The sequence below is a fragment of the Sinohyriopsis cumingii genome, chromosome 11 (genome assembly GCF_028554795.1).
Source record: "Sinohyriopsis cumingii isolate HCF-2022 chromosome 11, ASM2855479v2, whole genome shotgun sequence".
In the NCBI taxonomy this organism is placed as follows: Eukaryota; Metazoa; Mollusca; class Bivalvia; order Unionida; family Unionidae; genus Sinohyriopsis; species Sinohyriopsis cumingii.
In genome coordinates this window covers 78,345,775-78,369,280 of record NC_142971.1, presented here as the reverse complement: position 1 = coordinate 78,369,280, position 23,506 = coordinate 78,345,775, and the positions used below count along the sequence as shown (strand labels likewise).

Here is a 23,506-nt window from a genome sequence, read left to right as displayed (position 1 = left end):
AGTTTCTTTTAGGTAGTATGAACACGTTCCCTAAATATAAACATAGACGTCTGCCTTGGTGCCATTTCGAGGAAAGTCCAGGCCCATTTTAAAGTTTGTAGCCACCATCCCCAGTACATCACCTGATCCTGCCCTGAAAACACCTCTGCATCTCTAAGATGCAGCGAAGCTTGATATCAGTGTTTTACGTTTACGTTTTGAAGATGAAAACGATAAGCTGAAATAACACAAAATGATACTGAATGTGCCAACGCTAAGGTGTTAAATTAAACATCTGTTAAAATATGCCATCCCATTGTGAACAAATTTGCCACTAGTATAGGAACATTTGTATTCTGGGTAATTCGGTGACATAAAGGGTGGGGTGGGTGGGGACTGCATGTTAAACAGGGGTAATAATTTAAGGGCATTAAGTGAATGAATATTAGTGTGCCATTAAAAAATATTATGAATGGATTATCAATTCTCCCCGTTTAGTTTTTGAATTAAATACTCCCACTTTATTTTAAGAAAATGGCATTTATTATAAAGACGGTTATACAAGGAGAGAACTCAGTGTTATGAAAAGGCTACTTTTGCCTCATTCATTACCCTTGGCTGCACTAACACCCGTGCTCGCCTTCACCTCTATGACTTAGTTATCCATCACGTGAACTATAGATGTTTGATCACTTTTTAATGTTGTCTCGCGAGAGGTGGAACCTCTAAGTGCCGTTAGTCTGTCATAGGGGTAGATTCTCTTACGGCTGTCAGAGTCCCCATAGGTTAACGAATGGGATCAAACATTAGTCTAATATTCTACGCTATGGCAATGACGAACTGTATTATGATAATCGTGCTATAATTCTCTTTGCACGTTAATGTTGTTGTCGCTTCCACGACCTATTATTGATTTTCTCTAGCAGCTTGCATGAATTGTTATCCTAGTGTTAGCATTTGTTTGTGGCTTTAGTTATCTATTTGAATGAATGTTCTGTAACTGTAATCAAGAGATTTATTCTTAATTATTATATCATGTTATCTTCAATCATATAAACCATTATATACGATCATTTATAGAGACCACTACACAAGGACGTTGATATATTCACTTATACACAATCATTCATATAAACCACTACACAAGGCCGTATATATGAACCACTACACAAGGACATTCATAGAGACCACTATACAAGGTCATTCATAGAGACCTCTACAAAATGTCATTTATACAGACCACTACGCAAGATCGTTCATTAAGACCACTGCACAAGGTCATTAGCAGAGACCACTACACAAGTTCATTCATATAGACCCCTTTGAGTTGTTTCGTTCAAATATTCCAGTACAGAGAAATCATATTGATTTTAATATATACAAATAATTAATCGAAAACGTGGTTGTCAGGAAATACATTATAAGCACTTCCTATCGTTAAATACTTTTACAAAGTAGTATTTGGCTTAGAAGACAAACCAGTTTCTCCATAAACGTGTACTGTATTTTGCTTACGTTCGACAGTTGAATGCTAAGCCTAATTCAGAGGCCCGTATGCCGAATATGCGGATAAAAAACGAATGTATAGAAAGGAGTGTATGCTGCACTAGACATTTAAGAACACAATGTAGCGACACAGTGTGATTTCTAATATGAAGTCTTAAGTGTTAGAATTTTAAGTGGGGTTAACTCAGTTGGTTGGGAGGATAAAGAGCTATGCATACGTTTCAATCATCAGACTCATTAAAACATTTGAAGTGTTGAATACTCTTCTTGGGCTGATTAGCTAAATACACCATAACTGTTGAAGCTCTCAGTCACAGGTTATTCTCATAATGCAAAAAAGAAGTTTGATTTTCATTGTGCTTTGCCTGAAAACATGGATGATGGAATCCGCAGTCCCAAGCCTTCTAGAAGATTCAGGAAAAAGCGACGTTAGTGCTGTACGTCTGCGTCTGGAGGATGAGAAAGAAAAACGTATTCTTCTAAACAATGATGTTGAGATGCTCATGCTGAAATTAGCTAGATTAGAAAGTCAAATGAACCATCTCTTACAGAAAGTAGCCGACGTAGAACGTCAAATGACCAAAGTCATCCAGGGTAAGTTCTCGTTTGTCAAATCATTTAGTTTTGGCAGGACAGATAGCCATATAGCTGGAAAGCTTTGCTATAAACTAATATTGAAGGTAAAATATTTTGCTCCTGACAGAACATATATCTATACTGGTGGAACATGTTGCTATAAACTAATGTCTAATGACACTTCTAGTCTGATTCTTTAATTAACCCTCGAGTTCACGGAAACAATACTGAAGCTAGTCTGATACAAACGCTATAAGGATTTGACTTAAATGTCGACAATGTCAATCTGGTTAACTTCTCGGTTCTATTATTCGTTAAAATACTGGACAGATATGATTTCATCTTACACCTCTTTCTAAGGTACAGCTACCCAAACAACCAAGACGTTAGATCAACTAGCCTTATTAAATTGTCTGCACGACTGACTTTACACCAAATACAAGTTAAAACAAAAAGTATATAATTCAAATGCCTCTTACAGCACATAACTGAAACATTTACTCCGACTACATTTTCTGTTTTAATAAGTTTGAGACATGCATGTATCCGTCATTGTTAAGCGCCAGTTTCTTTCATTATTTCTTTGTTTTACTCCAGACGAAAACGCTCTTAAAAGGCAATAGCTAATACATGCATGCTATCTGTTTGATTGCTTTTAGGTTCTAGTTGAAACTATATAAGACTAGCTTCATCCATGACAACTATTAGTCTTCCGTGTATTTTCCGATTCAGCGTGTTTGGTTAGCGAACGTTTTCATAGCGCGGCGTTTGTAGAGATGACTGAAATTTTCACTGAATATTAAAGTGATTTAGCTTAATTACTTTTGGATTTGTGTAAACTTCATATACTTTGTCAGCACATGCTAGGCTATACGTAGCGGTCAGTTTATTTGCTGCGAAAGAACCGCGAAACCCCGGGAAGAACCACCGACGTATTTGATGCTACTTCTAGCTTTCCACATATCCACTTTAGCCAGGCCTCAACTCGAACCCACAAATACAAAGAGATTATATCCGTGATCTGTAACGATATGCGCCTAAGACAGCTCAGCCACCAGAGGCCCTGATTTTGTTTAAGATATAAACATTCAACCAAACATTTTATTCAGACCATGAGATAAAAGATCTCATCTATGCAGCATATACATATGAGTTAAATACAGTCGAAGAGCTTGACTCTGTGATAATCGTCCGAAATAATCAAACCAAACCCAGTGTAGTGCCATGTAAAAAAAAAAAAAAACTAATATGACGCTATTGGTCGATCGTTCTGGCTATTTGGCTATAAAACCCTTATTTTCGTCAGGAAATGTCACTGGAAAAACAAAATATTTCTCATGAGGAAGACCAGTGGTATCGGAAATATCTACTATTCTACATTCCAAGATTGGTAATGTTATACATTTATTGTGTTTGTTTGATAATGAGAAAGCAAGCATGTTCTGCAATTGAATCATTCTACTGAACGTCCTCTTCAGGCTGTATTTTTGCAGAAGGATCCATCGATCCATGTAACTCTCTTTCTCAAGAAATTAAATCTAAATATAATCATCTTGCAACCTCAACCAGTAATGATGAAGTGAATCAGTTTAATTCTCATAATTATCCGATACAAATATAACCATTATTGTAACAAGATTTACATGTTTGAGAATTGAAATCAAACTTACTGGATTAGTAAGAGATTTGAAATAAAAGGTAGAAGTCTAAATTAAATCTGTAACATGCCTGTACAATCTACAACATGCCTGAAAGTCTACATAAATTGAGATGAAAAAAGCTTCAGACGTTTAGGGAGGTAAGTGTACATTATTTGTCAATCACTAAAGTTGTTTATGCTTCATATGCTAAAATCCTTTTGCTAATGAATATTGGGTACAATATATTTAGAAACAGTAGCACACTGAATTTCATTAACATTGCCATTCAATATGGTGACTCTAATGAATTGATTAAACTAAAAGCTGTGCGTTGCACCAAACTGAAACGAAAACTAGAAACTTATACACAGTTACCTACAAAATTTGACTTCTTCCCGTCATAGTGAGCATTGTTTGCGCTAACTAAAGAGCTTGGTATTTGCTTGGGTCGAGCAGATTGCTTTAATGATAATACTGTGAGCATAAATATTTGCAAACAAACCTTGCATAAAAATAGTTGATTTTTAATCTTTAATCAACATAATTTTCACCAGGAATCGTACGGTGATTTGTTTATGAAGGGTGCATACAGGATTGTATAGCTTACAAATCAGAGCTCAACAATGACATACAAAAACGACAAATCTCTCCACCAAAAGTTGCACATTGGATTCTTGTCGATAGTGATCACAATAGCAGCATTGGCTGTACGAATAGGTTTTGCCCTATAAATAAAAATATTTAATAGGCAAAGGAGGCTTTAGAATCCCCAAAATAGTAATATAATTAGTGTAAAAAGAGAAACATATATGTTCTAGAATCTCCAAATATGGACATGCCCTAGGATTATACAGAAGGTACAATGAATTGATGATAGATGGCGATGGGTTAGATACAGTTTTTAAATAAAAATGCCGTTGTATAGTTTATCTAACCCACAGGATTGGAGTGAAAATTTTAGCTCACACGAGTTTCTTCCCTTGATTTATATATATATATATATATATATATATATATATATATATATATATATATATATATATATATATATATATATATATATAATGCAATATACAGTTAAAAAACAGTGCTAAACTAGTATCTAACATTCCTGAACACTTTCGTCTGTTAATGAGTCTTTTTCAAAGTCAATTTGAACACATATACAAGACAAACCAATATAAACACACTTGTGTTTGCAAACCTTAAAATGACTCTACAGGAATGAAAACTTTCAATTTATTATGTTTTAACTAGTTGTTTTCAATCACCTGTCATCTTGATCACTGCATTGGGATCATTCCATATATTCAGGCACTGAGGATACGCAGAATTTGTTCCGACTATGAAACATTCTAAAAAAGGTCGGAATAGTTATCTAAACATTTGATTTACCGAGGCTATGACAAAGACCTGATTACGGAGGCAGGCACATGGGCTAAACGCACTGAAGTTAATCCTCCCTAACCAACCTGTAGTAGCCTATAGGAGACAAAACAATTCTCAAGGACATCCTTGTCAGGGTGAAGCTAACGCAGGCTGCTAACTAAGATCGCCTTGGTAAATCTGGCCCCTGTGGTGATACAAAGTGCAACACGTGTCAAAATATAATAGAGACCAGGACATTGTCTAGCACAGTGACCAGATAAATCCTGAACATACATGGTTCAAACAAAACGTGCACAACATAGAATGCAATTTATCGCATTACATGTAAAATCTGCAGAGTTAAGTATGACGGAGGAACTAAAAAGCAACACAAAATGTTCAACCTTCATAGATTTGCTGGATGACAAAGAAGCTGTACAGAAACCCAATCGCAGAACAATTCTCCTTTAGTGACCAAACTTTCAATGATTTAAAACAAGTATTGCAGTTGCGCTCAACCGCAACTGAAGCTACGAAACCGGGAAAGAAAATGAATCCTACATGATACGCCGGCCTTTACACTGAAACCAAGAGGCTTAAACCAAGAAGACCAGAAACAGACAGCCATGCACAAATACAATTATAATTTTTGCATCCGACACATTTTCTTTTAAACAATGTTTTAAATTTACTTATTAGTCACCAAATGCCCTTTAATTACTAATGTTAGAATGAAGTATCAGGGATATAATTTGAGCTTACATAAATTGACATAAAATAACATGTCATTACGGCTCATCGATTTATAGGTTAATATTAAATATTTTTCATCATCCGCAATAAGTTGAAATATACTAGTTGAAATATAATAAATTTATATTCTATTTCGGTAAAAACAGTCATGTAAATATTTGTGAACACAATGGTCTTTCTGTTTATTATTTTGTTTTGTCAATTTGTTTTGTACTTGACCAAGAAAAAGAATCATTAAGAATCGAAAGATCTCACGCTAGTTAGGTAATAGTTTTGTGCTGTTCGTTATCACTTTATTGCATTTATCTTAAAAACCCTCCCTGACACACTTGATCTCTTGATGAATTCAGTGCACTTTACAGGAATGTTGTTCGCTATACGAGTTGTAGTATATATATGTATAGGTACACAAAATTATTTTAATTTGAATTATCAGGAACCTTAGCACTGTGAGTGATGGAGAAAGTTACATTCACAAGAGACGCGTTATCCGGCAGTTTGCCATCTACAAGCCCTCATGGCACAAGATAGGGTTTGAGCTACTAGCTGCGGCCTAAGGACAGGCAAAACACTTACAACATTATTACTGGTGTTGGACAGTGAGATAGTAAATCGCTAGAATAGAAGAACTGACCTGACGTCGGAATCAGCTCTGATGAGAAAGAACAGGACAGTGTTCCGCAGGCCACACGTTGGCTGCCGATTCGCAACTCCCGTCACCAATCGGACGATACGACGCCAGATGATACCGCTACCACCACTACCATCACCAAGACAACACCGAGGCACACTTTAACCACCGACAGCGAATTGCAAACTGAGGAAAAATCAGAACCATCTATTGAATTCGATCCCTCCTGTGCTCCTGAATAATATCCTGAATAATATTATGTGGCAGAGAAAGAAAGAGAGACTAGAAAGAGAAAGACAACCCAGTCAGAACATGAACTAATGTAAATGAGTCTGGACGATGCTCTGGATTATTCAAAGTAAGGCCAGCCGTTTTGTAAATTCCGTAAAGTACAATGCCTAGCGGTCGTTGTGAACAAGGGAACCTAGACTATTATAGTTGCAATTTGGTGTACATATAGAGCTAACCAATGATTGGAAACCATGATTCAATGCACTATAATAGGCCTTGTAGAATTGGCCACACAGCTGGCGGGTATCCACAATTTGCATCAAGGGAAATAGCTCGAGTCGAACAACGCAGAAGATTGAGTGACATAAGAATTTCAGAGAAAAGCATAGTGTCTGCCGCATTAAAACAGCCGTTTCTAGAGCTCCATTAGTGATAATATGTTTGCTACATAATATCCCTTTTCGATTCACAACTATTGCAAATTGCCTAAACGGACTGGACATATTAAGATGCATACAACCATGAAACAAGGCCTGTTACGCGTGAGGATTGGAACACTTGTTTCGATACTACATGTACGCTTAGTACAGATTTTGAAACCTAAATTTCCCAACTCAGATCATATCACAATAAGGGTAAATTTCACTTATACCCTACTGTTTTCCAAAAGATATTTATGATGATAGATATTCCAAATAAGGCAGCTACGAGTAAACCCTTAACCACCAGAAGAAAACAAACTTAGAGAATAGTGGACATATTTCTTAGCAACTTATCAGGCAGATATGGTAGTTTGTCACGCGAGTTCGACATAATTGATAACTCGTGCTTGTTAAATGATTGCGAGATTGGCTGCCCACAAAGGTCTGCTATATTGTACGTGACCGGGACTATTTCAATATTTCTGATAACAAAAGTTTCTTTATTGCAGCTTGCCGGTTCTTTCAACGTAGTCTGATTGTGCTAAGTCTAACTATTCACCTGACTTGTACTTTCATCTGAAAAATACTTTGTTTACTACATAGAGTACTTATGGTTTCTGTTTTCTTAAAGCCAGGTCTCAAAAGGATTATATATATATATATATATATATATATATATATATATATATATATATATATATATATATATATATATATATATATATATATATATATATATATATATATATATATATATATATATATTGTCCCCATCGTGGTCAATCGCCGAAGGAGCATCATTGATATCAGTGATAAAGTCGATAATATCATCGCATAGTTTATCTCCCACTTTAACATCGGTCGATGAGATGTCGGTACCATCAGTATTTAACTCTTCTGCGGTTTCATTAATATCTTTGAGAACATTATTACATTCCTGATTATCTAAAGATGGTGCTACTACATAAACCTTGTCCAGCTTAAACTATCTCATTATTAGGTTAAATAGCAATTAAGTTTTACCAGATTCATTTGGGCGTATAATAATTGCCCGGATAGAGTTTGGTAATGTCGGATGCTGCTTTACTGACTGTTGTTCTCGTGTTTCTGAGAGGTCAATCACGTTCATGTTATAAAAATATACGAAACTATATAAGTTTATATTATATTCGATACAGAGCATCTACTGATACCAGTGGATTAAAAGTAATAAAGCCGAAGAATAAAAAGTGTGCACTCACAGGTAATTGCGTACAATGTGGTAACAAAACATACAAATTTGTTTCCTAATCAAAACGTGTGATGATATCGCTGCTGCACTGGGAACATCAACAGTAACTCCATGGGCTAAATATCCTGGTGAGAAATATCTTCCTGGATATACTTATTGTGGTCCTGGAACCCGACTTGGTATCCGACTCGATGATAAACATAAACCATGACGAGGAAGGAGAGTATCCAATAAATGCAATTGACCAAGAGTGCCATGTTGATGATGACGCATATCGAAGTAAAGAGTTGCAACAACGAAAACATCATTGCAGACTTGACATCTATTCACCAGGCAAAATCTGGAAAAACACAATCTGCGAGAATCTCTAGCCACATGGTGGATAAGATCTGCGATTAGCGGTAAACTAGTGGTAGGGGTCGGCAAGTAATCACTGATAATTATAAATATGGAATCTTTGTATTATAGCCCATGGAGCGCTGTTGCTTCCGATTGGTTATCCATACAAGCAATATGGACAATTTATCTACCACCGCCTACAAAGATTCAGTATGGACTTTGATGTCAACAATCCCAATGAAGTTCATGAGGCATTTTTTTTTTTTACCATCTGATATTATTGAAATTGATAAATGTCGCGAACACACATAAAACTCTTCATCAACTGTAATCGACGTTGCAGGTAGATACAATTTCCAACGTGGTTAGATCTACAGGTAGGCCTGCATTCTACAGATTAGATTGAACAGCTCCTCGGCGTGGAATTGTTTGTGAACTATTACTGTGTTACAGCAAGCACAGTGATTGTTTGTCTTTGTTTCGGTGTCATAATAAATTAATATGAAAATCAAACTCAAGTTTATATGTTGTGTGTTATTTTGCTGATAAACAGTTCATTTCTTCCTCAATGTATCATTGTTGATTTCCTGAGTTTGATTCTTGTCCGTAGTCAAAACGTCCACGATGCGGTTACCTATGATAATCCCCCGTATATGACATGTATCTTCTGACTCGAGATACCACTAGATACATTAACTTTGACCAATTGATGAGATCATGGATGATTCAAATCACATTATTATCAATAGTTTGACCCTGTGATGAATGGATAGTAATAGCATATCCCAGAGTCCACGGAGATGTATGCATTATTAAGTCGCTCTCAACAACTTTGACAGGTGCAACAACAATACCATTAAGAACGAGGTTTTGTTTTTCCAACGATACCGGACATTCAGCATCGATGTTTTGCCGACGGGTATATGCTGTACAATAACACAATAATAAAGGTAGATTTGAAAATATCCATTGATGAAAATAACCTGTGCTCTAGACAATCTAGAATTATTTCATACATCTGACTATGAGATCAATGGGGTACCATAAATTACAAAAATCATTAATCATCGATTCTAGAATTACAGTGCGCGTTATTGAATTTTATCTTGCTCCAGTCTAATTAACTTTTTTAAAAAAAATCTATTTCAATGATTCATCAATGACTTTGTGATCATCACTTATTTCTTCATAAAAGGCTACGTATTTGCGTAACCAACGATGTTGTGATTCACCGGCAGAGGGTGGTGGTTGACCATGATCACCACACATAATGATTGCTGTATTTTTTGTCAGTAACCAATCAAGAAATATTTTTTACATATCATTGCATACCGTGCATATTTCATCCCATATAATAATCCTAGGGATCTATTTTTCACTCATTCGTTCAGGTGGCCATTTATCACCATACCATCGAAAGAAACTATAAGTATGAGATTTAGCACCTCGCTGTTTCATTTCCATGGCAATATATTCGTTGGTGTAAGTAACCATCATGTACGTGTTCTTAAATAAATTTATCGCTCGTGTTTTTTTAACCAGAACCACCAGGTCCATTAGGATAAACAGTTTTTTTTATCATGATAAAGGATCATATACCGTTGGCGCTGATGACGGTTGTGACATTTGATTATTTTTATACTATACTTCAGCAGGTTTCAACGTCCGCAGATTCAGATTAACCAACGATCGTTTCATTTTTTCTCGCCATTGTCCCCAGGGCACTAGTTCCCCGAGTGCTTATTTATGCTTATATCACATTCATCAAGCAGCCATATAATGTTTTCATTGAGAAAAAATGAATATGTGGCGACTCTGACAGCGACCTTAGGAAATATATTAATCATCCATAGTAGGTTTGTAGAAACATAAGCTAACATTGAAGATCTCAGATAAGTAAACTGATTTGAATCACCATCATAAAAACGTACGATAGTGCCCAATTTAGCGGCAAACATGCATCTTCTCGATATACAAACGTGCACTTGTGTATTGTATTAATGCATATTTAATATAGTGGTGTAAGAGGTGCTCATGGAGGGCTAGTACTACTGGTGGGAGTATCAGTCGTAATCCCTTAGGGTTAGTTAGTCCGCCTTTGGTTCCCAGTTGGCGCTGAGCTCTCACAAGTAGCTCCATCAAGATCCAGCATGCACAGCGGCCACACCACGGTCAATGGCTTTGGCTGGTTTGCCAAACCAGGTAGACGCTAACCGATGGGTCTTAAACCCTCAACGAGTTCAGAGCTTGTCACTCATTGCATGTGAAGACTGCACCCTGTGGACTCTGCAGAACTATCATCTGGACAGTGGGCAGGAAGACGATGTGTAGCACTAAGAGCATGGCAAGACATGTAGGATACTTTGGTAATTTACTGCATCAAGTGTCCATTCCAGCTGTCGTTTTGAATACGTCTTGCCACTGCAAAAAGTGGGTCCTGGACGAGAGGTTAGCCTGATGCATTGCAACTCTCCCTCAATTAATAAATGTCATCACGCGTGTTCATGTCCTGTGGCGAGGGGCGAACTGCAACGCGGCAGGTATGGATACACTGGAAGCTGTAGCGGGTGACATGCACGCACGTCTTCTATTTACCTGAAGCAGAAATAGATGTCGGCAGACCTCGTGGACCTGACTGAGGCATTCGACACTGTCAGCCGGGAAGGCCTTTAGAAGATGATGGCCAAATATGGATGTCCAGAAGTCTTCATTGAAATGGTGAAGCATTTTCATGATAGCATGCTTGCCAAGGTCCAGGACCAGGCTAACTATTCCGAACCCTTTGTAGTATCAAATGGTTGAAACAGGGATGTGTCTTAGCCCCTAATCTCTTCAGCCTCATGTTTTCTGCACTGTTGATGGGTGATTTCAAGGACAGTGATGTACGAGGAGGTTTCCGATACCGTCTTGATGAGAATGTTTTTAAACTGAGGAGGCTTCAAACCAAAACCGAATTCCAAGTTGACAACATTTACGACCTTCAGTTTGCAGATGATTGTGCCCTCAACTCCAACTCCTGGAGAAGATACCGGAAACCATCCATCATTGTCAATGGCCAAAAGCTCAAAAATGTTGACAGGATCACACAATCTCTCAAAGGCAGTCCACATATACAATTAGGTCAACACTAGGATTTCTAAAGCCATCGTATCATTTGGTAGACTCCGCTCAACTGTCTGGGATATATGAGTCATCAAGCTTGCCACCAAACTCAACCATCATGTACGTGTTCTTAAATAAATTTATCGCTCGTGTTTTTTTAACCAGAACCACCAGGTCCATTAGTTGTTATTCTCCCCACCTCCTCTATGCTTGCGAGACCTGGATTGTGTATAGCCGCCATGCTAAAAAAAATTGCTAACTTCCGCATGAGCTCCCTGAGAAAACTACAGAAATTCTGATGGGAGGACAAGGTAACGAACACAGACGTTCTCACGCAGGCCGGCATGACAATCATCCAAACCATTCTGTGCATGGTATAACTCCGATGGGCTGGCTGTGTTGTCCGCATGCCGGTAGAACGCTTACCATATAAGGTCTTCTGTGGAAAGCTACAGCAAGGCAAGATATATCACGGTGGTCAATAAAATAGGTACAAGGACATCATCAAGGCCTAGCTGAAGAACTTATACATTGAGCAGAAAAGACAGGTGAACTCAGCTGAGAAACCTAATCTGTGTAGACTCGGGAACAGCAGCCCCGCAGCTCTCAGTCAGCAACTTGTACGTCCATGTCCCCATTACAAAATATTCTTCTGGGCTAGGATCAGACCTCTCCGGACCCTCCCTTAGTGAATCGATGACATTGAATGGTCCTCATTGACACCTATAGACAAACATAATCATCACCATCATCATCATCATCGTCATCATCATTATCATCAAATATAGTTCACGTTCATCGAAGATCCGTCACATGCAACGTTGTTCACTACCAGACGAAGCAACACGTGTAAATTTGCCAATTATTTTTCGACCATTATCCTTGGCGAACGATATATCCTCGTCGCCTGATGCTAGCACTAGAGGTTTTGGCATCCAAACTGTTCTTTGTGGTCTATATGAAATTATCGTTTCGTTTACCGTCAACGATAATGATATTTCAGCATCGAGTATGTATCACAGTACCACAATTTGAAGCCAAACTACGGTTATTTGATGCATCGCAGTCCAAAGGATTTATCTCTGATTCACCTTTGTTAAAATGACGACCAAATTAGACAGGGATTATGACATGGGCATGTTTCAAAATGCGAACGACTCAAACTCAGCAGATCAAGTTAAGTCAAAATCCACCGGTAACAATCCATTTATTGCAACTCGATCAGTTCATATGTGTTTTGACCAAATTCTTAAAAATCATTTTGACATTCACCTGCTCCAAGATATGATCCTGGTTAACTTGCAACCATGTCGATCGAGATGACATCGTTTTAATCACATTTATTATTCCATAATGATCCATGTTCACATTCGATTTCGATATAACTACGTTGTATATATTTGAAAAATGCTACACGTTTTAGTTTCCATATTTATTTCTTCTGAGGAAAATGAGCAACAATGGATGAAATAGCACCAATCTCGTGACTGGCACAATATATATTGTCCTGTCAATTATCAATGTTGCTGCATTGTCGATAAACTCATTCTTGGCTTCACGGTTACGATTGCGTAATTGCATAATTGGTAGTAGGTGGCGTTTTTTCTTATCGGTTAGTCTGTCAAATCGAAACTATCTTGATGAGGCTTGATCGCAGTTAATCTCGTAAACTCCTTCATTATATATTTAAGGCAAATATATCATAATTAAACGTCAACTTAGACTTGTATATAATGACTTCACGAGCAAACATTATTTGCAAATGGATGATGATTTAATCCAGCTTGTATATTAGATTTATGTAGATATTGGCTTAAATCTCCTGTAAAAGACGCTAAAGTCTACCTGGCTAGAATTTCTGTGTAAAACAACTCACGTATTGGTTTAGTAATTTAAAAGTATAATTTAGGCAAATGCTATACAAATAGAGCAAGAATTCAGATCACATACTATCATTAAGAATAATGAAGCAAAGAATACCGGTGTGATTTTATATCGTCAAATAAAACATCTTTCTTACTAATACCGGTTATCACATGTTCACTGCTAAAACGCAGGGTGTTCCGAAATTGTTTTGTCTCTCCCACATATTTTTTTTCAATTATTAATCAAATTGATGGAAATCCTCATAAAGTTTTAGCCGATATTCGTCGATGAAGTTTCTCAACGATGGTTGCCAAGAACGTACCTGTTCAAGTCTTTATGAATTTACGAAATTTAGATCTTGTAATTTTATTTCGTTGGTGGGTGAAACAATCTGTATTATGTTTACCGTTTGATTTAACACAATATACACGGTTCCAGAAAAAGATTATCGTTTGAATGACGCCATAGATATGTGGTAACCATCCTAAATTTATCAGCGCTGAATATGGACAGCCTGTACACGCCAATAACTTCTGCGGTGTGTATGAGGGTGTTATTTTTCTGTGACCATATATTGGTGATCCAGATGCGACTGCACGCGGATCACGAGTCTTGTGTGGAATGCTAAGCATGCCAGTACTTGATTCGATCGCTCTGTTTGTTTCAACAATGTCAGTTATTTCGCTCGTTATATCTTGCGAGTTTAATTTTAGCATATTCAATATCTTGTTGAACTATTACTATGATATAATAATCGGATAATACCGAGTCGTTTATTAATCGTTTCAGTGTTTGACACAGGTGGACTAGTCACGCTGCGTTTTTTATTTCAGCTAGTTTCACGTCAAAAACCATCGCATTTCCAAAGAAAACATCGGCGATTTCGTCAATTTCTGAAAGTTTTTACGACTTGTTAACATGTTAACGTAAACGTCATAGTCAGCGCAGAAAGGTGCTAGAATGTCACTGACGACGGTATTTTTATCCCCCACATATTGTATCACCGGTGGATCATAACGATCAGAACCACCTTTTTTAATTACATTTCGGATAGTTGCGATTGACTCACTTGAATCTCTGTTAGCCCGGTGTCAGTAAATACTGGAACGTTATCCGTTGTAGGACCGATAACTCTACGAATAATATCAATCCATCTAATATTTCTTGTCTCTAACCTGCATTACCGATCCTAAAAAAATGACAATTTCATCCCGGTCAACTCCAGCGAGGTTCATAAGATCATCAAGATCATCTTTAGTTTCATATGTTGATAAATCAATGTCATCTGATCTTTTGTTTAGTATTTTTGCTAGAGGATCTTCCGTAAATATCAACCATTGCATGACGTGATTTGCATTCTAAGCGGTTATTTACAAAGACGGTTATCCCTGGGTCCCTAGCGACCTCGCACTCATGTACGCGTGTAAGACAATCGGTGGATTTGGTGATCTCTATAAAGCATTGAGTACAGCGAACCGTTCAGAACCACATACCGGTGGATGTGTTACGACTGTGATGGTAATGTTGAATATCAGAGTGGGATCGCTTGAATTCTACCATGATACTCGATAAATTATATCAGCGGCGCTAGACCGTAATAAACAAAATAATTAGCACCACAAGCCACATCAGCATACGCAAACCAGCGAGTACCTGGACCAGAATGACCATCGATATTAATAGTACTTGTGTTCTGGCTATATGGTCGGTCTGTTAATTGATTGCGCATAAAAACGCCTCTAAAGTATTTAACGACAAGCAGCATCAACTAAATCAAAATTGGAGAAGGGGATTTAAGAAGGGGGCTCCTGGTAGTGTAAGACCTTGACCGGACCACGTTGGAGTCCCTGGTAAGGGTAGACACCTTACACTTGTAGAATGCATCCGCGTTCTTTTTTTGAGGCTTTTAATCCGTGTCTTGCAGCTTTTGTCAATGTTATACTGGCAGCTGTTTCAACAGCACCGAGTGCAGCTGATTTTAGAACAGGTGGAGCTTCAGCAGCCGCAAGAAGTTGTAATATACCACCTGTTTTATCTATGTCCTTCATAGCAGCCGCTAAAAGAACAATTCGCACGCCGATCGTGGATTTTGTGGTGTCACTGAAATGTTTCAGTTGACGTTCTGTCAGTGTTAGTTTATTTTGACCTTTTAATGACGTTGATTCAAGTGATACTTTTATTCGAGAATTCTTTTTTGCTACGTTGTAGCTTTTTCAACTGATCAGGAATCAGAGTAACATGGTCGTGGTGATATTACATTATAATATGATGAACGATTTAATTACTGATCTGATTTGCTAGAGAATATAGGTATATCTTTTGTTTTCCCCTGGCGCATCAATGACTCTTTTTTGTCCACCAGCTTCTTTAAGCAGCATTATTTTGTCTGACAATATAACTGCGATTGCTATGTAACAACAAGCTGGCAATGCACCACTTACACGAGCTCGGAAATGTATATCGACGACAGATTATCTAAACAAATCTCGTTGTCCCAGCGAAAACTATTATATCGGGTACAATGACGTAAAATTCAACTACGATATTTACATACCAGAATCATCATTCTGACCATGCCCCAGGAATATCATTAACCGATGATATGCACGTGCAACGTGGTTGTTCTTGAAATGTATGCCCATTTATTCGCAACTAAACCTCAGCGATGTCATAGTTAGCATCCACGGAGAATGTTTTGTCAGTATTACTTTACCAGGATCACCAACAGGTCGCCAGTTTGCATTGTTGCTGGTAACTTTTCCTACAAGCACAACTGTGTGCTTTGCACCAAAGATAATCTTTCTAAGATTTCTGCAGAACCCGAAGATGTGTGACAGTGGAAGTGCACATGAAAATAGCATACGTCCACCTTTCAGCTTTGATCAACTTGCAGCGAATCATAAGTTGAATTCTGGATTAACAGCATCACCGTAAAACACCGGCACCACATTGGCGTCAGCGTTTTCGACATTGCTTCTAAGTTGTCTTATATTATACTGCCTGTTGTCAGGGTAGTCAGTAGTGTCCATTGCATACATTATTGATGGGCCAGCTGATCTTGAATAACCATTAGAATATCTTGCCAGACCCGATATCGTCTTTGCAACGTCGACGTTTTCAAGGCATGTTTATGCCGTCGATACTATACGTGGCATCTTGAACAAGGCTATGATAACATTGTTAACAAAAACAATTCTAACATCATTTCCATATTCAGTATCATATTTTCTTTAAAATTTCACCTTCCATTTCAATGAATGCCTCGGCGGAAATGAAATATTAACTTATATCCTGAGCTTGTAGTTCGATTCGCACACGTGCGTCAGGTACACGTGCATCATAAGAATATTGCTGACAATCACGCACCGATTTCTCTTTGAGAACTTGTGAGTCCATGGCAAATGCGCAATCTAATATAAGCTTGATCATTTTCTTATATGTATCATAGTCTAACACGACGACGATGGGTCAGACCACATCCATCTATGAGACTTGCGCTTATAGTTTCTCTCTATCTGAAGGTTGTTGTTTTGTAAGTTGCACACCAACTAAATCAGCTAGTCGTTCCTTTGCAGCTTCATTTGTTATTTTACTGACATTTGCTGGAATCACTTTATTGCTGGGTAGTTTTACTGGCTGCGGTCGGACCGCCGATGGTCTGCATATTAATCGTGCTAATTGTTGTCGGATAGCTGATAATGTTTTACCGGCAACATAGCAGACTGTGCTGATAGCTTTGTCAAGAACAAAATCAATGGCTTTCATTTCTAGCTGCTTCGCAATCAGAATCGCTTTGATTTCTGCAATTCTAAACAGAACTTGAACAAAATCGTAGATAACTTTATATGTCGGCAAACGTGAAATTATAACCCTGACCATGACAGGTCCACGTTGAGCATTGTGTATGATCATGCTATTTTCTATTCACTGATCTACTTGCATACCTAAACACTGCAGCAATCGTCGATAATTTCAACATGTGTGCGATAAACATTCACGGCCATTATACCACTTGTACATAATCGCTGACAAATAGCGGCTGCTTCATTGATGATTTTGTGTAGAGGCATTGTCGGCTTGTGTTGCACCGATCAAAATGACTAGTCTATCAACATCAGAAAGGACGCTGCTGGGGCATGGGGTGCTAAGACCAATGTTTAGGGTTTGCAAGACCCTCCCAAGATCTTTTTCTCTTGATTCAGATCTGAATCTACCTCTTAATGTTCATATCCTTTCTGCTCTTGTTTTTCAAGTTGTAGCTTTATTTCGTTTTGTTTGTGTTCATCTGCTTGTCTTAAATGTTCAATATACTCATATATTGTCTGATTAAAAAGTTTTAACTTTTCATCGTTATCTGTATTTGCGCCAATTAGCACGACATTTTATACTTTCAACATATTCAGGTTTCATATATTGGTCTTGTTTATCAAGCCCAAATGCAGCAATATGAATCAGTTGGTCTGATTTATTGATAGGTGCAATACCTTCCTCGGTAAATTTATCTAACATATCAACTTTGACTTGAGGTGGTTTATCTTCTGTTTCTGGTTCTGGTATACGAATAGTTAATTGTATGGATCTCAACATGAGCTTGGTCAATACACTCAAATAATTGTGGTTGAGTATGAGGTATTTCCCTAAGAATCTTTTTTTTGGTGTTTTTAGATCCATCTAATGTTACTCCATTTGCTTTTGTGGTTTTTCGCAACGGTAGAAGAAGACCTTTAGTACTCTCTGTAACTGGCCTAAATAAGTATGCCGTATCTTCTGTAAATTCCACTTGACGCTATTGAAGTTGGTGCTTGACGCCATCACGGAACGGGATTAATATAATTAATTGGCGCAATTAAGATAATTCGTAATTGCCTCTAGTCGTTGTCGATGTAGTTTAGCTGTACGATATTTCATAGCCAGTGCAAAATCGATCATTATTATTGGAATAAAGATGATTAAATGACAGACCCTGCTCACCGCAGCCACAATTGTATAATTTCCATATGGAAAAATAATGGAATCTTATATTTGCAGCCAACGAGTACCCCCTCCCACAGTCATTTGCGTTGATAGTCGAATTCGCCACCCTCGAGGGTAGTGTTAGGACGCTTCTATTTAGAAAACGACGGAAACGTTAAATCGTAAAATAAACGCTTCGTAACTCCGCGGATTCGCCTTCACTTGATAAAAGTCTTAGGATGCTACTATAAAGAAAACGACGGAAGCGTTACTTTGCAAATTGGACACTTCGTACCTTTGTCGGATTGGCCACCACCCCTTCCACTCCTCTTGCACACATTGCAATAGCCAACTGTCATGTTTCTTTGAATACAAAAGATGTGTCACACGTGCATTATATACCAGTATATAATAAAAACAAAATATTGCAAACAAAGCGTTTTCTGGCATTAATGATTTAGGACTCAGACGGATTGTATGGGCAATATACAAAACAAAATAGGTTTTCTGACATTACTTTTCTGATGGGTAGACCAAACGAGTTAAAATATTTTGCGTCTCTTTTGTCCGGTTTGTTTACTCTAGCGAAGAAGTGTGTCCTAGACACGTCAAATTAATATTCTAAATTCCTCTCATCGTGCTTCATGTCGTTTGGAAGCGTATTCCCGTGAAATATTTATATATCTTGTAGCTACCCAACATACTATTGCCATCGTGCTTTCATGATTTTCACATTAGGGCTCGCCAAAAACGTTTTCCCAGCAACATAGGCAAGTCCATCCTGCAGCTCCTGCTACAAGCAGAGACAAAAATTGTAAGATGCCTCCTTGTACTAAATACAATGAATGACAGCCGGATCAAATATGATACCTTTTCCTGTTGTGCTTTGTTTTCTCACTTTGCCATGCAGGCATTCTACTCAATTTATATTTTTCATCGCCAGATGTTAGCTGATGTACTCAAGGTTGCATTGCTAACGGATTATCTCTCTCTCTCTCTCTCTCTGATAATGTACCCGACATCGCCTATATACCAAGCGAACCATGTGTAGACACTGATTTTGCTCCATGCTATAAGCAAAAGCACCACCCCTACTAGAGATCTATTTTGCAGATGACGTTTCAATTAAGGCTTTGCTAATGGTTCTGGCCAAATCAAATTTAACCTGCTGTGTTTCTATTAGTGTTAAATAGGTATTGTCCTTGTTGTTGTTGGCTTCTCCCAAGCTTTTTTGTGACATGCCTGATTTATATTTTGTACCGCCTTAATTGATTGTTGTTGCGCTGGTGTTTGAATATCACATACTGCAATTTAAGGCATTATATGACAGCGGCAGCTTTGGATGATTTTTATGAAATAATATTGTTTGACGATCAGACTCATCTCTCCACTAATAGCAAACAAATATCAGAAATCTTTGTTCAGAACCTATAGCAGATGCATACAAGGTTGCTGCAAGTGTTATGTGCTGCGTGGTCCACTTGATATAGTTGATTTCTTATCTTGAACATCATGACTTTGATGAACCTCCAGAGCTTAAAATAAGCTTGTGAATAGATTTTCTTTAGATGAGCAAACTTACGCTCGGTTTCGCACTCCGGATGTTATATGTTGTTGACTCTGACATGCAATAGGAAATAAAACCCAAGTTGTAAAATATATTGGTCCTTGTTTCCTGGGTTTCATCTCTTGATGCAGGTTGAAACGTAACGAGAACCTGTATTGGCAATTCGCTACTAGGCAGGGTGGCTCTTCTCCATGTTGCTGACATCTGAACCTTAAACTTTTACACATATACACATCTGCTCAAAATAAATATTATTTCTGACTCGAGACAAGATGTTCTCTAATTCATTTGCGTGATAAATTGAGGGAAGTATATCCAGAAACTTATACCAATGTGTATGTCGTCCATGCAAGCGGCAAGATGCATTTAAATGATAGATTCAAACCAGTGTGCCTGATGCATATGAACACTGTATCGATACCACGGTAAAAGACAAACATAGAACTCGGACATACGGGCGAGACGGAGGGAGAGGTTCGCAAACAAACGGTATATGCAGGAAAAATTGTCAATTAACACATATGGTTTTGTTTAGGTAGGACATAACAAATATTTAAAAACTAAACCCAATAAACTAGACGGATTATCATATCAATTTCATAGATATTGGTAACTAAACTATATGAGAATAACATATGACGTTTCATCGTGTTCATTGTTCCGTTTTGTTATCAGGTGGTCGCTCAATTGTTTTACCTTTAGCCTCATTCTCGATACGTTCCCATTGCGTGAGACATGACTGAAGATGTTCCGATTAGAGTACCAGTCAGTGAGGGTAAATTTCTTACCGTTCTCACCGGAATTATGTTTGCCAAAGGATTTGTATGTTACTATTGTCTATTACATTTTGTAATTATTTTAATTGTATTGTTGCTTTTGTTATTTAAATTTGTAAACTCTACATATAATTACTATGGCAATGTTCCAATCATTGTAGGCCGACAATGCCCTTCCAACTATACATGGCATATGCCATTGAATCTATGTTTCCGATTGTCGCAAGAAAAACAGACCTGGGGTAATGCGAAGATAATATGTGAGTCAGAAGGAGGCCACCTTGCCAAGGTCAACAACACACAAATTTTTGTGTATCTGAAGGAACAGATAAAGAAAAGTCCACACAGTAAGTCGTTCACTTATTTGTTACCTTTTTAAAACGATATTTTCATACATTCTTGATTTAGTCCTGACCTAAAGAAGTATATTGGTGTAATACGGTCTTGACAACAATCGCAAATGTCGGAAATGCTGTAATCGCATCGTTTGTTTATCTCCAGGGTATCATAATGTACTTGAAAGTAAATTAGCATCATTGTATGATTGATATAGTGTATAAATTTGGTATGTTGTCATCATGTGTGCTTATTTCAAGGATTGCAAACTGTATAAAGTCTTTAAGTAGTTGGAAAAATTTAAGGTCTTCTGTGCGATGCTTTATACATGTATATGAGATAAACGTTCAATTTGTCCCGCAAGTTCTCAGTAAAGTAATCTAGGCCCGATGCATCCTCCCACATGTCGTAAGAGGCCACTAGTGTAAGTATGAACTAAGGTGGCTAGGTGGTTATCGCTCAGAACTTGTGACCTAAAGGCTGCGGGATCGAACGCTCCCATTGGATAAGCCTTGATCAGCTGTATTGGTACATTCATCGCCAATTTACTCAGATTGCTTAGGCATTAAGTAACATATTTATATTTGATGTTCTGTAAAATGAAAACTCAGATCAATAAGTTAAATTTTAATCTAATGCAAATCTCATTGTCATAAACGATACATTTTTGGAGGTAGCTTTAAATGAGATATGTGTGTTGGAATGTTTTATCAAACTAAAATCGAAGAAAACATTTAAAACCTCAAGCACAAAGATTTTTTGTATACTTTTTCATTAAAATCTGTTCTTCATAAGATTTTCTGAGCAACAAAAATCATTTTGTGACCTCATATTTAAGATGTCTATATAGTAAGCAGCTTGATTGAATTTCTCGTTAAAATAACTGAATTGTTAAAGATTTGTTATTCTTTTATTCATGTATTTCATTATTTGACAAATTTAATTTTACAATGATACCTATATTAGTTCTCATTTCAACGTTTGGAAGATTTAAAAATCATACAACTGATCACATACATTACATTTCACATGAGCATTTGTGTAGGAGCCACTACGTACTTTGTGCGTGGATGACGACTTGCAACTTGTTCTTGATGTGTTAATGATTAATACAAAAAACATTTATCAGTAGGTAGTTACATTGATCTTCATGACTCTAACTCATGAACATGATAAAAAATTGATCTTTCCTTTCTGAGGCATACTAGAAGTAAAGTAAGAAATCTTGAAGAGAAACTCATATTTCAAATATTATTTCATTTACAGATTGATATCTGCTACACTTTGGGTCAGTCTTTTTAAAAATGCTGTATTCAAGGAGATATCCTGCTAACCTGTATTTAACTTATTTGTAATGGTCAGATGTGATGAAATTATGGATTTCTCTTTTCTCAATTAACACTAAATCATCATGAATGATGGTCCTTATTAGTTTCGTTATCTTTTTGCCTCGCAAAAAATATAAAATCAAAAGTATTCGATGCATGCGATTCATTTTTTAAAACAATGTAAGAAACAGATTTAAAATATTGTAAGAACATTATTAAACTGTTTTGTTTAATATTTCAGTAACTAGGGTTTCATATACTTCTATCGGTGGAAATGACATAGAGGAAGAAGGCATCTGGAGATGGGCTGATGGTGAGCTCATTGACACGAAAAGTCCTATTTGGTACCCTGAGGTACCGGGCGGAAGAATTGAGAATTGTCTGATCATGAACTCAGAGGTGGATTATCGTATGTTGGATACTAGCTGCTTCTTAATGCATTATTACCTTTGCCAAATCGGATAGAATAATTGGTTCTCACGATGAGGGTACAACCTTTTGCAAAACTTCAGTTCTCTTTCTATTGAACGATGAGGGCCAGTACATTTTAAGTTAAAGATAGTTTCATTTATAAACAGCTAAACACTATATGCTTTTTAATGTACTGTCACAATAAATGCACTCATTGAAAATTCAATGCAATGGGCATGTATCTCTATGAATGTTCATATATCTTCTATCAGTCCGTTACTTAGTTTCAAGTCCTTCCGTTTGCAAGTCACGTTTTCATCCACCTGTCACTTGGATAGTATGTCTAGAAACAAATTAAGTGGGAATTTATCATAAAGAGTATAGACTGATTAACTAACGACAAACTGTGGTAAATGAACACATTGGTCCCCAAATTTTCAGTTATCACAATAATATGACAGAATCAAATTTTCCAACGTTTAATGACATTT

At 37.2% G+C, this 23,506-nt stretch overlaps 1 protein-coding gene across 1 annotated transcript; it reads left to right on the top strand.

Moving 5' to 3' along the window:
- Nucleotides 1–1,678: 1,678 nt before the first annotated feature.
- Nucleotides 1,679–23,262, top strand: LOC149788800 (snaclec CHH-B subunit beta-like). The gene is made up of 3 exons (XM_089974921.1): nt 1,679–2,079; nt 21,102–21,287; nt 22,846–23,262. The coding sequence occupies exons 1-3, from the start codon at nt 1,815–1,817 to the stop codon at nt 23,067–23,069; spliced, it is 675 nt and encodes a 224-aa protein (XP_089831047.1). The 5' UTR covers nt 1,679–1,814; the 3' UTR covers nt 23,070–23,262.
- The last annotated feature ends 244 nt before the right edge of the window (nt 23,263–23,506 follow it).